This window comes from Ursus arctos, unplaced genomic scaffold (genome assembly GCF_023065955.2).
Source record: "Ursus arctos isolate Adak ecotype North America unplaced genomic scaffold, UrsArc2.0 scaffold_17, whole genome shotgun sequence".
Taxonomy (NCBI): domain Eukaryota; kingdom Metazoa; phylum Chordata; class Mammalia; order Carnivora; family Ursidae; genus Ursus; species Ursus arctos.
In genome coordinates this window covers 27,622,015-27,639,080 of record NW_026622841.1, presented here as the reverse complement: position 1 = coordinate 27,639,080, position 17,066 = coordinate 27,622,015, and the positions used below count along the sequence as shown (strand labels likewise).

General features: G+C 45.1%; 1 protein-coding gene across 1 annotated transcript in view; it reads left to right on the top strand.

The window, feature by feature from the left end:
• The window catches only part of SETBP1 (SET binding protein 1), a 363,337-nt gene that overhangs the window by 245,720 nt on the left and 100,551 nt on the right, over positions 1 to 17,066 (top strand). The window contains 1 exon segment of the mRNA XM_044382971.3: positions 11,802 to 15,261. Coding sequence (XP_044238906.3) covers positions 11,802 to 15,261 — 3,460 coding nt within the window.

Genomic DNA, 17,066 nt, shown 5'->3' with positions numbered 1-17,066 from the left:
AGTCATTACCCAGATGGATCTCGAATGATTTACAGAGGAGGCGGGGCAGCGCTAACTTTGATTTGTGAGCAGGTTCCTGTCAAGCTTCCTTCCTTACCTCAAACAAGGTGGATTTGTGGCTGGGGTGGAGGCAGGCTTCACCTTTCTACTTTTTGCCTGGGGCAGGGGTGTTGCCAAGGATGAGGAAAGGTGAGAATGGTGCCTGCAGAAGCCGCAAGCACCTGCCTCCTTGATTCAGGCTCCATTGTTTTGGGATCAACTCCCTCCCCTGTCCCTGTGCAGAGGGGAGAGGAAGGACTGTACGAAAGGGAAACAATGAGTAGCTGGCTGCTTCAGGTGTTCCTTTGAGGAGAAAGTCCCTAAGTTCTACAGAGTGGCTTTGGGGGGCGGGGGGTGCATATACTTGGGTGTTGGATATAAGGAGTTCTTAATAATCACTGATGTACTTTCTCTCTCTCTCTCTTACGTAATTGAGGTAAAATTTACATATGCTGAAATGTACAGATCTTAAGTATACAGGGGTTTTGACAAATGTATACAGCTGTAATTTGCGCTCCTATCATGATTTAAAATATATCCGTTATCCGCAGAAACTTCCATCCTGCCCCTTCACAACCCCACCACACCTCACTCCACCTTATAGACTACCACTATTCTGATTTCTATCATAATAGATAAGTTTTGCCTGTTCTAGAACTTTATATAAATACAGTTATACAATACGTACTTTTGGGGGGTCTGGCTTTAGCTCAGCACGTGTGTGCGATTTATGCATGTTGTGGATTGTATCTACACTTTTGTTTTTATTGATGTATGTTGTATTCTCCTGTTGATCAACACCTGGGCTGTTTGCAGGTGCTTTCTACTTAGAAGTAAGTTGCTGTGAAGTTTCTATGAAAGTCTAATTGTGGGTAAATATTTTCATCTCTTGGGTAAATTCGTAGGAGTGGAATTGCTGAGTCAGAAGGTACATTTAGCTTTAAGAGATGTGACCAAATCAAGTTCCAAAGCCGTTGTACCATTTGCATCCCCTCCAGCAACGGATGGGAGTTTTAGTTGCTCCTCATCTTTGTTGACACTTGGTGTCAATCTTTCCAACATTAGCCGTCCTACTGAGTACATAATAGTATCTTCCTGTGGTTTTAATTGGCATTTCCCTCATGACAAATGATTTCTGAGGACGTGGCATGTGCTCACTGGCCATTCCTCCTGCTTTTGTGGGTTAGAACATTTTGGCGAAGGTGCTTTGCCGCTGGCTGAGGTTCAGTTGCTTGCATGTTGATCAAATCTTCCATATATGTTTTTTCTGATTTCTTTGGTCAGTTTGTTTTGTTACTGAGAGAAGAGTGTTAAAATCCTTTTAATTGTGGAATTGTCTCTTTCTTTCTTTAATTCTCTTACTTTTCGTCTCAAGTATTTGAAGTTTTGAGTTGCAAACAAATTTAGTAGTATTGTCTCTTCTTGATGAATTGACTTCTTTTTTTTATCATTTTGAAACGCCTCTAATCATCTCTAGTAATACCTTTTATTTATTTGACAGAGATAGAGACAGCCAGCGAGAGAGGGAACACAGCAGGGGGAGTGGGAGAGGAAGAAGCAGGCTCATAGCGGAGGAGCCTGATGTGGGGCTCGATCCCATAACGCCGGGATCACGCCCTGAGCTGAAGGCAGACGCTTAACCGCTGTGCCACCCAGGCGCCCCTCTAGTAATACCTTTCGTTCTGACTATTTCGCACTGTATGGAGTGTCTCCAGCATTCTTAAAATAATGTTTGTGTGCTTTATCTCGTTCCATCCTTTTACTTTTAAGCCGTCTTTGTTCTTATATTTAAAGAGTATCTCTTGTCAACAGTCTGTAGTTGGGTCTTACATTTTCGTTCAGTCTGACAAGCTATCCCCTGTGTTGGTGTTGTTGTTGTTGTTGTTGTTGTTGTTGTTGTAGTTTTAGAGTGTTTAATATGTTTGAGTTAATGTAATTACCAGTAGTGTTGAGTTTGTCTACCATGTTACTATGTTTTCTCTTTGTCCCATCTCTCTTCATTATTTTTCCTCCTTTTCTGTCCTCTTTTGGACTAATCAAGCTCTCTTTAATATTCCATCAATTTCCTTCTATTGGCATTTTTGATACATGACTTTGTTTTATTTTTAGTGGTTGCTCTAGAGATTACAGTGTGCATCAAGTACCGCAGACTACTTTGAACTATTATCACATCCCTTCAAATACAAGAACTTAAACAAGCATATACAGTCGACCCTAGAACAATAGAGGGGTAAGGAGCATTGACCCCCCGTGCAGTCGAAAATCTGCATATAACTTTTGATTCCCATCCCAAAACTTATCTACTGAAAACTTACCATTAATCGGAAGCCTTCCTGATAACATCAGCAGTTGATTAACGCATATTTTGTTGTGTTACAGGTACTATGTACTGTATAATCACAATAAAGCAAGCTTGAGAAAAGAAAGTGTTATTAAGAAAATCATAAGGCAGAGGGTGGGGGACTGGGATAGGCCGGTGATGGGTAGTAAGGAGGGCACATATTGCATGGTGCACTGGGTGTTATATGCAAGTAACGAATCATGGAACATTGCATCAAAAACTGGGGACGTACTGTATGGTGACTAGTATAACAAAATAAATATTATTTTTTTAAAAAAGAAAATCATAAGGCAGAGAAAATACATTTGCAGTTGTGTATTGTAGTTATTGAAACAAATTTGCATGTAAGTGGATCCGCGCAGTTCACACCCATGTTGTTCAGTGGTCAAGTGTACTCCCATATACCACCCTCTTGCTTCTGTTTTATTGCTGTACACTTTATTCCTACGAATGTTTTAAGCTCCGTGATATATTGTTATTTCTGTTTTAGGTGGTCATTTGTCTTTTAAATTGTATATGTGCCCACATATTTCCTGTTTTCATGTTCCTCATTTGTTCATGTAGATCTGAGTTTCCATCTGGTATTATTTCCCTTTACCCTGAAGAACTTCCTCTTACATTTCTTATAACTTCCGTCTGTTGGCAGTTGATTCCCTCAGTTTTTATTTATCTGAAAATATCTTTATTTTGCCTTCATCTTTGAAGGGTATTTTTCACTGGATATAGAAATGTAAGTTGACTGTTTTGTCTTTATTTTAGTACTTTGGAGATGTTATTTCATTGTCTTCTGGTTTGATTTTTACTGATGAGAAGTCAGTATTTTTGTCACTGTTCCCCCATAATTTTGTGTCTTAATTCTCTGGCTGCTTCTAAAACTTGTATGTGGTTTTCATCAGTTTGTTCACAACGTGCCTAGATGTGGTTTCACTGTGTGTTCTGTTTATTGAGCCTTTTGGCTGCGTTAACCTGCATGTACTGTTCTCCTTCTCTACTTCTGGGATGCTGATTGCGTGTGTTAGGCTTCTTGATATTCTTCCACAGGATACGGAAGCCTTGTTTTTTTGTTGTTGTTGTTGTTTTTTTATTTTTTACATTTTTCTCCCTTCTTTCAGTTTGGATCGTTTCTACTGTCTCCCCATCATGTTCACTGAGCTTCTATTCTGCATTGTCCTATAAGCTGTTAAGTTCATCCGGTGAATTTTTCATTTCAGGTATTACATTTTCCAAATTTAGAATTTTCATTTGGTTATTTTGGTATAGTTGCCATCTCTATGCTGAGATTCCCCATATGTTCATCAGTTATGTTCATCTTTTCCTTTTAATATTTGAATATTTTCATAATGGCTGTTTTGGGGGCCTTGGATCTATCTCTGCTCTCCTGGTTGTGGGTCACATTTACTTATTTCTTTGCTTGTCTAATACATTTTTTATTGTGTCCTGGATATTGTAGATACTATATTGTAGAGATTCTGGATTTTGTTGTTTTCCTTTAAAGAGTTTGACTTTTGTTCTGATAGGTAGTTAATTTACTGGAAAGCTAGCTTTATCCTGTTGAGGATTCTTTTCAAACTTTGTTAGGGAGGGACTAACATAGTTTCTATTCTGGGGCTAGAGTAATCCTACTCTTAAGGAGTACCATTTCTGGGATATCAGCTGAGTATCTGGAACATTCATTAAAGTTACCCTGCTCTGGCTAAGCAGAAATCCAACACTGCCCAGTGCTAGTGATGTCAGACTCTGTATTCAGTTATGGCCCCCTACTAGCTGAACTCTGCTGGGCTTCATGGAGTCTTGCCCTTGAGTGCAGGTTAAAAATTGGCCAAAGACATAAGAAGATCCCTATAAATGTTTCTAGGGTTTCTTTTCTACATGGCTCTCTCTTCTCAGGTACCCTGTCTCTCAAATCCCAGTTCCTTTGGCCCCAAACTCTGATCTCTCTTTCTTCCACGTAGTGAGATCACAGATCTCTGGCTTCTACTTTTCTGTGCCCAGCCTCAGAAAGTACTCCCAGGTGAAGAAAACTAGGGATACAGGGGTCTCATGAGTTTCCTTCTTTCTAGACTCACAACACATGTTATCTATTGTCCAATGCCTGAAAACAGTTGCTTCATATAGTTGACTCAGTTTTATATTTGTTTCCATGGAAAGGTTAAGTCTAATACCTGTTATAACATTGTGGCTGGAATGAAGTCAATGATCATTTTAAATTATGCAGAATTACCATATATTCAAGGAAGCATATGTTAGGGGCCTCTGTCTTTGCACCAGCTGTTATCACCCCCAGGAAAAGGAGTGTGCTAGTATCGCTCAAAACCCCCAAATAGTAAATCTGGAATGGTTCCTATGAGAACTAAATCAAGGTGACTTCCCAGGGCGATTCATGTGACAGGAAATGAGGACACATTCACTTTATATATGTAATTGGAAACTTTATGTCTTTAGGAGCTGGGTAGTGCTTCTGTTCAGGCTACTATAACAAAATACCATGAGTGGGTGGCTTATAAACAACAGAAATTTATTTATAATAGTTCTGGTGGCTAGGAAGTCCAAGATCAAGGTTGGCAGATGCAGCGTCTCCTGAGAGCCTGCTTCCTGGTTCATAGATGGCCTTCTTCTCTCTTTGTCCTCATATAATGAAGGACAAAAGAGCTCTTTGGGGTGTCTTTTAATATAAGAGCACTAATCCCATTCATGAAAGCTCTACCCTCATTACCTAGTCACATTGTGTTCCCAGAGGCCCCACTTCCTAATACCATCACTTTGGGGTTTAGGGTTTTCAACATATGAATTTTGGAGGGACATAAACTTATTCAGTCCATAACGCCCATGGAGTCAAATGATCATAAGGCCATGGTTCAAATAAGGTACTTAGTGGCATTCTTCTATACCTACCATTGGCAAATGTAGGAATGAACTGGGCTGAGGAGAGACCTGGGGTCAAGTTCAATGGAAACTGGTGTATGCATTCTTCCTGTTCATGAGCTAAAGGGTCATTTTCAAAGTCTGTAAGTGTCAGAACCGTCTCTCCCCACCCCACTCTCTTAAATGACATCCTTTGTAGGGCTGTTCTGTTTATTTGGGGTTAAAAGAATGATGTGAAGCATCTCTCTTGCCCCATCCACTGGCTATAGTTCAGAAAAGTCTTTACAAAATCCTAGGACTCTGTAGAGTCCTAGTCCATTTGAAAAGCACTGAACTGGGACATCTGATAATATCAGAACCTCTCTAGTCCCTAACCCAGACCCCCTGTCTTTGATATAATCCAGTGGTTCTCAACTTTGCTCATTGGGATAGCCAAGAGCTTTGAAAAAAGTACGACTGTTCAGACCCCATTTCTAGAATTCTGATTTAATTGGTCTGGGTCAGATCCCAGGCATGGTGTTCTTTATGAAGCTTCCTAGATAAGTCTAACGTACAGCTAGGATTGGGGACCTTTCATCAGACAGTTTCTGGTTACATTCCTTGTCTCCCACACTCAGTTCTTGCTCAGGCTTGAGCCCTTGCTTCAAGCCTCAGAGATAAATGCCAGGATACCCCAGGGCTCTCGGGATTGGCCTGCATGAGTTGTGGAAATAGAAATCCCAGGGGGGAGGTCATGAACACCTGCATCTGCATTCCAAATTCTTTCTGGGAGGACAACTCTCATCCACCCATACCATTGACTTTTCTGCCCACCTCATCTTGCAGTGGACTTGGAATACCTACAGAGGGTACCGTGTTAGAGTTTCTTATTATGTAAATTACGAAGAGTTCAGAGAGCAAAACAAGAATGCTCAATGGTGCCAAACTGCATATCCTAACAGGCCTATGGTGCTTTGTTCTGCATATTTACCACCAAAAAGTGCTACAAATGTCATAGCAACCACAGAAGAGCCCTACCCCAGAGGAATTATGGTATTCGAACATTAGATCAGTGCTCTTAACACTTCATTGTGCATCGGAATTATCTGGAGAGCATGTTTAAAATGCACAGTCCTTGATCCCACCCTAGAAGATTACAATTAGTAGATCTGCAATGGGGCCCCAGAATCTGTATTAATAACCAGTACTTTAGGTGGTTCTGATACAGTGATCCAGGATCACATCTTGAGAAGCACCAGTTGCCAAATTAAGAGCGAAAGCTCCCCTCGTTCCTTCATACCCAGGCATATTTTCCTACTCTTGTAAAGCAAAATATCTCACAAACAGTAAATTTAAATTACCAGTGTCAGCAGAAAGTGGCACAAACACAGCTAACCCAAAAGAGTAGTTTATCTCCCACAAAGTCACGCTTGATTTCTGATGAGTTATATGATTTTTCTCAGACCCAAATAGCCCTCTTCTCTCTTTGTGACAACCCTTACTTCAGATAAGCCATAGATAAGGCTGGGTGACTCATTTTCTTCCCATTTTTATGGATTTTTCAAGTTTTTATGCAGCGATCTAATGCTTGTTTTCAAAAGTAGACAAAAATCAAGTGCTTTTTAAAAAGAAATCTAACTTGTACAAAATTTAAATGTATATGATTTATGATACATTGGTTGTGGGGGAGGGGATAGTTATCTACTTTACAAAATAATTCTTCACATTCCAGAAGAACTTGCTTCCATAAACACATCCTTTAGGAAGGAAATCTGTCTAGTTTTCAAAATGGTGGTTCCCTGATGAACATTTGGCATCCAGGCTCAATGGGAATGGAAAGTATTGTTCTTATAAAAGTAAGCCACACCTTCAAAATGGGGGCACCTGGGTGGCTCAGTCGGTTAAGTGTCTGCCTTCAGCTCAGGTCATGATTCCAGGGTTCTGGGATCCAGCCCACTGTCAGGTTCCCTGCTCCCTGGAGAGCTGCTTCTCCCTCTCCCCATATACCCGCCCCCCGCCCCGCCCGGCTCGTGCGTGCTCTCTCGCTCTATCTCAAATAAATGAATAAAATCTTTTAAAAGAAGTGACTGTGTGTTTCACAAACAATTCAGGGGAGTGGGGGAACAGCCAAGAGATAACGCTGGGCTTAGCTGGTACTAAAAGTTTTCCACAAAAATAATTGGCCCAGTGTAGACTCTCATCGGGCCTTCCCTTATTTGGTAACCATCTTAGGCAATACCCTTGCTGTGTTCAGAGGGTAGTATGGAGGCCTTAAACGATTAAGGTCTTACTCCCAGAAAAATGCAGAATCTATGGGGAAAATGGAAACGGATGCTAAGTGAGTCACTAAAGTCCCCGGTCAATGACCCCCATAGGAGCACTGTTCCAGAGCACTGGCAGGGTGGGAAGGGGAGCCTGTACACCCCCCTTCCCCTTGCCTGCCCCTGCCAGCATTGAGCCAGGGGCCTGTTTTGCCATGTCCATCTCTGTCTCAATGGAGTAAGTACTCAATTCTCAGTGAAGGACATATTGGAACTGACAGCTTCACCATTGTGTATATAATATGTCATGGCTGACAGATGAAGAAATGGGATTCCGTGAAATGCAACGGGATATAGCCATCAGCCAAGGCTGGAGAAAAGCCGTGTTCTCCTGGACCCCTTAGAGAGTACTCCTTCTTAGTCCCCCTTGCAGCCCATCTCAGTGCAGGGTTTAAAGCACCATTTCCCCCTTTTAGTCCTGATCCTTTGTGGTGCTTCCCTTTTGTCCACCCTGCCCTTTGATTGTGGAGCTCTCCCAGCGGGGCAAATTGCAGCTGAAATGGTAGAAACAATGAGATCAGGCAGTGTCCAGATGGAGGCACCGGGAACCAGGCACACTTAACTGCATTACTTTCAGCCGGTCTGCCCTCGGTGTAAGCGAGCAGGCCCCACCTTTCAACTAGCACAGCGAAATCCACCCCTCTGACAGTCACACGGCCTTCCCCAAAGACAGAGTTAATTGGAAAGTGAAATAATTAACAGAAGATGAGGGAGAACTAACAGTAAAAATTACATTGAAGAGGAATTACCTTCAAGTGCCTTTAGTCCTTCAGTATTTGGGAAGGATTTTTTGTTCATTACCTCATGCATTTGAGTGCCCCAGTTTCCTTATGAGCCATTATCAAACGAATGACTGGCATTTTATTATCTTCCGTGTGCAGCCACATATTTTGTCATGGTAATAGGCATCTCAAACATGATTTTGTTTATTCACTCAACAAACACTTATTGGGAACTTTCTGGGTGGTTTGCTTTGTTGTGGGCACAGGGGATAAGAAGATAAATGAGTCTCTGACCTCAAAGCACTTACAGTCTAGGAGAGGGGGACAGAAAAGTACACAAATAAATGGCATATAGCATTAGGAGGATTGTGATGGATGTCTCTATGAGAGACGATAGTGCATGCAGAAGGGATGACATAGGAAAGTAGGCTGGAGGAGGCAACTGCGGACAATGTGTTGTAATATACAGGTCATTAATCTCACTATTGACGAAGTGAAATACCCCTCGCAAAATGGGTGTTCCTACATTTATTCAGTAAACGTTTGTTGAGTGCCTACTATTTGCCAGGCGCTGTGCTTCGTACTTCTGCGATGGTGTATACGGGCTAGAAAGGGAAACCGGCAGTAATTCAATTAATGGACAAATCAAATGTAAAATTAAAACTATGGTAAAAGTCCAACAAACATGACCTACAGGGTTTCATGAAAACTTCTAATAGGAGTATTTCTATAAGGCAGGGGGCCTCCCTACGATAGAGCTGAGAGTTGAATATAGAGAGGTAATTAAGGATTCTCCTAGGCACCAAGAACAAGACAGAGCAACAGGAAAAAGAAAAAAAATGGTGAGAATCAGGGACCAAGGATTCCAGGTTTATGAAGCCCCTGTGTGGACTTCAGTGACCAGATCTAGAAAAGCGGGGGTGGGGGGGTGGGGGGAGGAGGGGAGACAGGGCGACTGTAAGTCCTGCTTTGCTGGGGTCCAAAAGATTAACTCAGATTTTTTGTCCCACGGCAATGTTGAGTAAGTGCCACCACTAACTCTCAAAAGTGTTCTGGTGTGAGTTATCAATTATAGTGCTGCCCTAAAGAGTAGGACATTTTCTTTCCAAGCCCTTTTGTAGACTTGTCCTGGGAGTATATACCCAGTGCTAACTAAAACCTAAAGCACAAATGACAAGTCGGCAAATTCCTAAATGGCATTCGATGTTTTATGCCATGAATAAGATTTCTATGGGTTTTTTTGGGGCTTTGGGGGGGATGGTTTGGGATTTTTTTCAAAAATGGAACAGCAGCCTTTGTGCCCAGCAGTAGTTTCTCTTTTTTTTTTTTAAGATTTTATTTATTTATTTGACAGAGAGAGAGAGAGAGAGACAGCCAGCGAGAGAGGGAACACAAGCAGGGGGAGTGGGAGAGGAAGAAGCAGGCTTCCAGCAGAGGAGCCCGATGTGGGGCTCGATCCCATAACGCCGGGATCACGCCCTGAGCCGAAGGCAGACGCTTAACCGCTGTGCCACCCAGGCGCCCCAGTTATTTCTAACAAACGAAGTCAAGTGCAGGATTAGTTCTCTAGATGTTGATGATGGTGTGTCCACTAAACATTGCAAGATGAAGAAAGATGGAATACATTTTTTGTCTTCATTTTTTCCTAGGCTTAGCTTAGGGAGATTCTCTCAAGACACTTAACAAACAGAGTCCAATACTGGAAGTACAAACAAGATTTCTCAAAATCAGGGAGGCAGAAAATAAACCTAGGGATTCCAGAAAGTAGTGTGAGGGAAACCCTGCTTGCTTTACTGCATTGAATTTTACCCATAATGCTCTCTGACATCTATGTTTTGATTCTTAACAGGGACTACGAAAAATGTTTTCTAATGAAATATAAATGCTAGAGCATCAATGGCAAATAGATTGGTATAGACAGTTGATAGATACACGGATAGATACATAGATAAAGACAGATACATGTGACAGGTTAAAACTTCCTAAATCCACTAAGCCAATCATTATTTTCTTCTCAGTGGAGATAATATCCAAAGCTTTCTTCAATTTACTAGGATTTTCCCTTCTTTAACAAATCTTAGGATAATGCATCCTGTATGTTTACTACTTGTGTGTATAAAACAGAACTTAGAATAAACTTTGAGGAATGCTTCTTTGTGCTGGTAGCATGGCTTAAAATCTATCTGATATAAGGCTAGCATATTTACATTAAAACGTTTTAATGTCTTAGGGCGCCTGGCTGGCTCAGTCGATTAAACATCCGACTCTTGATTTCTGCTCAGGTCATGGTCTCAGGGTTGTGGGATCGAACTCTGGGTCTGGTCTGCACTCACCACGGAGTCTGTTTGAGTTTCTGTCTCTGTCTCCCCATGCCCTTTCCACTCATTCTCTCTGTCTCTCTAAAATGAATAAATCTTAAAAAAAAAAAAAAAAAAAGCTTTAATGTCTCAAAACAATGTGTTCACTCTCCACTCACCTTGTGATTTTGTAGACACTGGTTATGTCGAGCCTGTAGCACAGATTCTGCTTTTCTCACCTGAAGAGTCAGTCCTAAGGAAGGTGCCACAGTCCACAGACTTTCCTTTAGAATTCATGTAGGGAAAGCACAGCTGACGGAGTTTGAAGGAGTGATCTTGAATGACCATGGGTTTGTTTGTTTGGTTGGTTGGTTTTTTTGGCACATTCATCCAGGAAACTCAAGGTTCCTTTTGAGACTATCCAAGAGTTTCCTTAAGATTGCTTTCAGTGCCCAACCTGGGCTTCAGGATGCCCCAGAGGGCTATCTCCCAAACACTGCACCACTCCTAGAGTCAGAAGGATTGAAGGTCTTTTGCGTTTCTTTCCTGCTCCATTTCTTCTCTGTGTCCTTGACCAGCCCCCTTGGCCACACATTCATCAGACTTTCCCCCTCAATTCCTCAGCTCGTGCTATTTTTCCTCGTTGCAATGGTTCTCAGGGAGCTACTTGTCGGAGCACAGAAATGCTAAACTCAGGGTAAAGCGCAAACAGAAATGAACTTTCGTTGGAGGGAGCAAGGGAAGGACGTGAGTTGGAGGAGGGAAGCAGGGAGAGAAATCAGAGGCAGCTTGAGGTAGGCAAAGCGTCCAGGGAGTCAGAAAGTTCACAGTCTGTCCTGGACTCTGCCACCATGGGCAGGACTCCCCATTATACAAGTTTCAGCTCTTCTGTCCGTACGGTACAGCACTGGCCTAAGTGACCTGCAGGGCCTGTCCTCTCTGAACAGTTCTTACTGCAAGATTGCATTCAGCCAAGATGGGTAAAAGCTCCTGTTGTGTGGGGGGTGGCAGTGGTGGGGTGGGATGAAGACAGCGACTAAAGCATCCTTATTAATGTCCCAAATCAGTGCAACGTATTTTTACTTCTACAAATGAGAAAACCTCCAGACGCATTCTGGAATTAAAGATGGCTCTTTCCAACTTTCAAATAAGTAAGCCTTTTGAATTTTAAATAGCTCTAACATGCTCGTCTTGTTTCTCTCTCTCTCTCTCTCCCTCTCCTTCTCCACGGCCCCCTTAGGCTTACGAGCGGCCACAGAAACACTCAAGTCTCCACTATGACCCAGGCCTCCCACAGGACGTCACCAGTGACACCTTAAAACCAAAGCACCAGCAAAAAAGCAGCAGCCAGAACCACATGGACTGGTCCACCAACTCTGACAGTGGACCTGCCACTCAGAATTGTTTCATCAGTCCAGAGTCTGGCAGAGACACTGTAAGCACCAGCAAGATCCCCGCTCTTGAGCCCGTGGCTTCCTTTGCAAAGGCCCAGGGTAAGAAAGGCAGTGCAGGGAGCACGTGGAGTCAGCTGTCCAACAGCAGCAAAGATCTGCTCTTGGGAGGTGTGGTCCCATCCCCGGGCAGCCACAGCTCGCCAGCCCCACCCAGCAGCTCTGTCGAGTGCAACGGGCTCCAGCTCTTGGTAGATCCAGATGGAGGAGTTGCAAAGGAGCCCCCAGAACCACCTACTATTGGCAGCAAGAAAAAGTCCAGTAAAAAAGATGTGATAAGTCAAACCATATCAAGCCCAGACCTGGACTGGGTCAAGAATGCCCAGAAAGCATTTGACAATACAGAAGGGAAAAGGGAAGGCTACCCTGCAGATAATGCCCAAGAGGCATCACCAGCCAGGCAGAATTCGAGTTCTGTCAGTAATCCCGAGAATGACTCAAGTCACGTCCGGATTACGATCCCTATCAAGGCACCCTGTCTCGATCCAACCAGCCATAAGAGGAAAAAGAGACAGTCCATCAAAGCAGTGGTGGAAAAGATCATGCCAGAGAAAGCCCTGGCTTCTGGAATCACTATGAGCAGTGAAGTGGTTAACAGGATACTTTCCAACACTGAGGGAAATAAGAAAGATCCCCGGGTCCCTAAGTTGAGTAAAATGATAGAGAACGAGTCCCCCTCAGTTGGCCTTGAAACAGGTGGAAATGCCGAGAAAGTCATGCCAGGAGGTGTGTCGAAGCAGCGGAAGCCACCCATGATCATGACGCCTCCGACGTGCACGGACCACTCTCCATCGAGAAAGCTGCCAGAAATCCAGCATCCCAAATTTGCTGCGAAACGGAGGTGGACGTGCAGCAAACCAAAGCCCACCAGTATGCTCCGGGAGGCAGTCATGGCCACCTCCGATAAACTGATGGTGGAACCGCCGTCTGCCTACCCCATCACCCCGTCCAGCCCTCTGTATACCAACACAGACAGTCTTACTGTGATCACGCCCGTCAAGAAGAAGCGGGGGCGGCCGAAGAAGCAGCCTTTGCTCACGGTGGAGACGATTCACGAGGGGACTTCCACCAGTCCGGTCAGTCCCATCAGCCGGGAGTTCCCCGGCACGAAGAAAAGAAAGAGACGACGCAGTTTAGCCAAGCTGGCCCAGCTGGTGCCAGGAGAGGACAAGCCCATGAGCGAGATGAAATTTCACAAAAAGGTTGGAAAGCTTGGGGTATTGGATAAGAAGACCATCAAAACCATCAATAAGATGAAAACACTCAAGAGGAAAAATATCTTGAACCAGATCTTGTCCTGCTCCAGCAACATTGCTCTGAAGGCTAAAGCTCCCCCGGAGACCAGCCCTGGGGCAGCAGCAATTGAGAGCAAATTGGGCAAGCAGATTAACGTCAGCAAGAGGGGAACCATCTACATTGGCAAGAAGAGGGGCAGGAAGCCAAGAGCAGAGCTGCCACCCCCATCCGAGGAACCCAAAACAGCCATCAAGCACCCAAGGCCTGTTTCTAGCCAGCCGGACGTTCCAGCCGTGCCTTCCAACTTTCAGTCACTTGTGGCGTCTTCACCAGCAGCTATGCACCCACTTTCAACACAGTTAGGTGGGTCAAATGGCAACCTGAGCCCCGCCAGCACTGAAACCAATTTTTCAGAGTTGAAAACTATGCCAAATCTCCAGCCCATCAGTGCTCTTCCAACCAAAACCCAGAAGGGAATCCACAGTGGAGCCTGGAAGCTGTCCCCACCCAGGCTGATGGCCAACTCGCCTTCCCACCTTTGCGAGATCGGGTCACTCAAGGAGATCACGCTGTCCCCTGTGAGTGAGTCGCACAGCGAGGAGACGATCCCAAGCGACAGTGGCATCGGGACGGACAACAACAGCACGTCTGACCAAGCGGAGAAGAGTTCGGAATCCCGACGGAGGTACTCCTTTGATTTCTGCTCCCTGGACAACCCGGAGACCATTGCGTCCGACACCAGCACAAAGACCCGGCATGGCCACCGGCAGAAGCATCTCATGGTGGACAACTTTCTGGCCCACGAAAGCCTCAAGAAGCCAAAGCACAAGAGGAAACGGAAAAGCCTGCAGAATCGCGATGATCTTCAGTTTCTGGCAGACCTGGAGGAGCTCGTCACCAAGTTCCAGGTGTTCAGGATCTCGCACCGGAGTTACACCTTCTACCACGAGAATCCATACCCCAGCATTTTTCGGATTAATTTTGATCACTATTACCCAGTGCCATATATCCAGTACGACCCGTTGCTCTATCTTCGCAGGACTTCAGACCTGAAGTCAAAGAAGAAGCGTGGTAGGCCTGCCAAAACCAATGACACCATGACAAAGGTGCCTTTTTTACAAGGGTTCAGCTACCCTATTCCCAGTGGAAGTTACTATGCACCCTATGGAATGCCTTACACATCAATGCCTATGATGAACCTTGGTTACTACAGTCAGTACCCAGCTCCCTTGTACCTGTCGCACACGCTCGGAGCAGCTTCCCCGTTCATGAGGCCGACGGTGCCGCCACCTCAGTTCCACGCGAGCTCCCACGTGAAGATGTCCGGGACAGCGAAGCATAAAGCGAAGCACGGAGTCCACCTGCAGGGACCTGTTGGCATGGGCCTCGGTGACATGCAGCCGGCCCTGAATCCTCCCAAGGCGGGCGGCACCGGGCTGTCCGGCGGCCGGCTCCACAAGAGGAAACACAAACACAAGCATAAGCACAAGGAAGACCGGATCCTGGGGACCCATGACAACCTGAGCGGTCTGTTCACGGGCAAAGGCCCGGGCTTCTCCAGCCACCTCCTGAGCGAGCGGCTGGCCGGTGCGGACAAGGAGCTCCCGCTGGTGAGTGAGAAGAGTAAGCATAAAGAGAAACAGAAGCACCAGCACGGGGACGCCGGCCACAGAGCTGCCAAGAGCAACTTCGAGGTGGACACCCTGTCCACCCTGTCACTGTCTGATGCCCAGCATTGGACCCAGGCCAAGGACAAAGGGGACTTGAGTGGCGAGCCTGCGGACGCGTGCACCAAAAGGTACTCCGGCAGCGGTGGCGATGGTGGCGGCCCCAGACCCGAGAGCCTGGACGTGTTCAGTGACATGAACCCTTCGAATGACAAGTGGGACAGTGACATGAGCGGGAGTAAAAGGAGGAGCTACGAAGGCTTTGGGACATACAGGGAAAAGGACATCCAGGCCTTCAAGATGAATCGCAAGGAGAGAAGTTCGTACGACGCCTCCCTGTCTCCAGGTAAGGCCGCGTTGCTCTTCAGACTCGGCTGTCTCACTATTAATGGCTGGCCTCTGCGCTCTCGGAGGCTGCCGTCGCTGGCACGTTACGCTCACCGGTTTGCAGAGAGGGAGGAACCGAATGCAAACGAGCATTCTTGCACATTTGATAGGTTTCTTATGCGACCTTAGCTGTCTTTCCTCTCAGAGTCATCATCTGGGAACCGTGGGCATAGGGACACCCCCACTAGCTTCCTAGATTCCAACCACACCCACCGCATTTATGCTTTTTATTAAGGAGGCTATTCTTAGGTCCTCATCCGATCTGATGGTACAGTTTGCTAGTTGGATAAAACCTCTGAAATTCACTAAAAAAAAAAAAAAATGTCAACAAGATCCCAGTGATGTCAGAGTTGAATGGGAGTGATAGCTAATTTATCTGGCATGCTGCCTCCAGAAGTCACACATCCTAGGTGAGAAGTCTGCAGCAGAGTACTTGGAAGCTACTGACCAGTGAATCCTCCAGGATAGCTAATGAGGGAGCCATCGCCCTATGCGCTCTTACTATCCTCTCTTGGTCCACGGGCATTTGATAAGCTGCTCTGGGCAGACCCCCAAAGTAAAGCCCTGGCTCAGCATTTCCTTGCAGGAAGGGGAAGGAGTCTGGCTGGAAGGTGTCGCTAGCCTCCTATCCCCGGGGGACCTTACTGCTGTGTCTCTTGGCATGTCCAGTGGGAATGGGATTTTGCCCACTCATCTTTAAACTTGAAGTACTCGTTGCTACTAGAAAGAGCTCATTCCTTGTCTGTTGCTGGCAGAATTTCTTTGCTAACTTTCCCACCCACACAGACCTTCCATGCCACAGAAGCTTGACACTTCTGCCTAAGTATCCCTTTGTCCCTGTCCACACATCGCATAAGTGATAAGAATCTTAGAGAACAGAACAGTCGTTCATGAGGAAGAGAGTAGAAGCTCCTTTCCTAGGAACTGCAGAAGCTAAAAGGATTTCTCATGCTCCCCTTACCCCCGGATAATACAAAGCACTCTGGCTGTAGCCTGGTTTTAAAAGATAAATCATCCCTGATTCAGGCTGGGGTGTAGTGTTTCTCCTCTGTTTGTGATGTGTACCCCTTGCTTGCCGTCTTCCTTCCTGGGGAGTCCGTCATTAGTGAGGGTGAGGGTAGTCTATTCGTGAGGAATTAGAGTCACTTTTCTAGGCCAGCAGACTTCAGAAGACATATGATTATAAGTTAGAAAGCACTTGAGGACCGCCCCAGACTGCCACTGGCTTGTGAGTTGCTATAGTGGTACATGTTCTCCTTGGTTAACGAAGAGACCAATTAGCAGTCATGTGTCCTGCTGAAGGTGATAAATGGCCCACACTTCATGTTTGCCTGAAGAGGGTGTTCTCATCTGGGTTTCCCTGTTTCTCATCATCAGACTTTGTTGAAGGGACTTGTTTTTTATGCAAAGCCCAAATTAAGCCCACCTGGACAGGAGTAGCCAGATTAAACTTTTATGTGAGAAAAACTCTTGCTTTCTCGTCCAGTATAGTGAAATTGATCCACAGGTCCAAAACCAGCCATGGACAGAGGGTCATCTTACTTTTTGTATTTTATTGGCATTTAGCAAAAAAGTAATGGTGGTGTGTTATTGCTAAGAACCTACAAGCAAGGACCCTAACTTAATAGACCTGAGAAGCAAGATCGCAGAAGCTGAAACTTCTATCCGTTGTTACTTATTAGGTTTCTCAGCAGTCTTACGGAGGTCTTTCTGTGGTTGGACTGGATTGGTGGGTGCTGGTTGACTTCACGAGAGTTCCCAGCT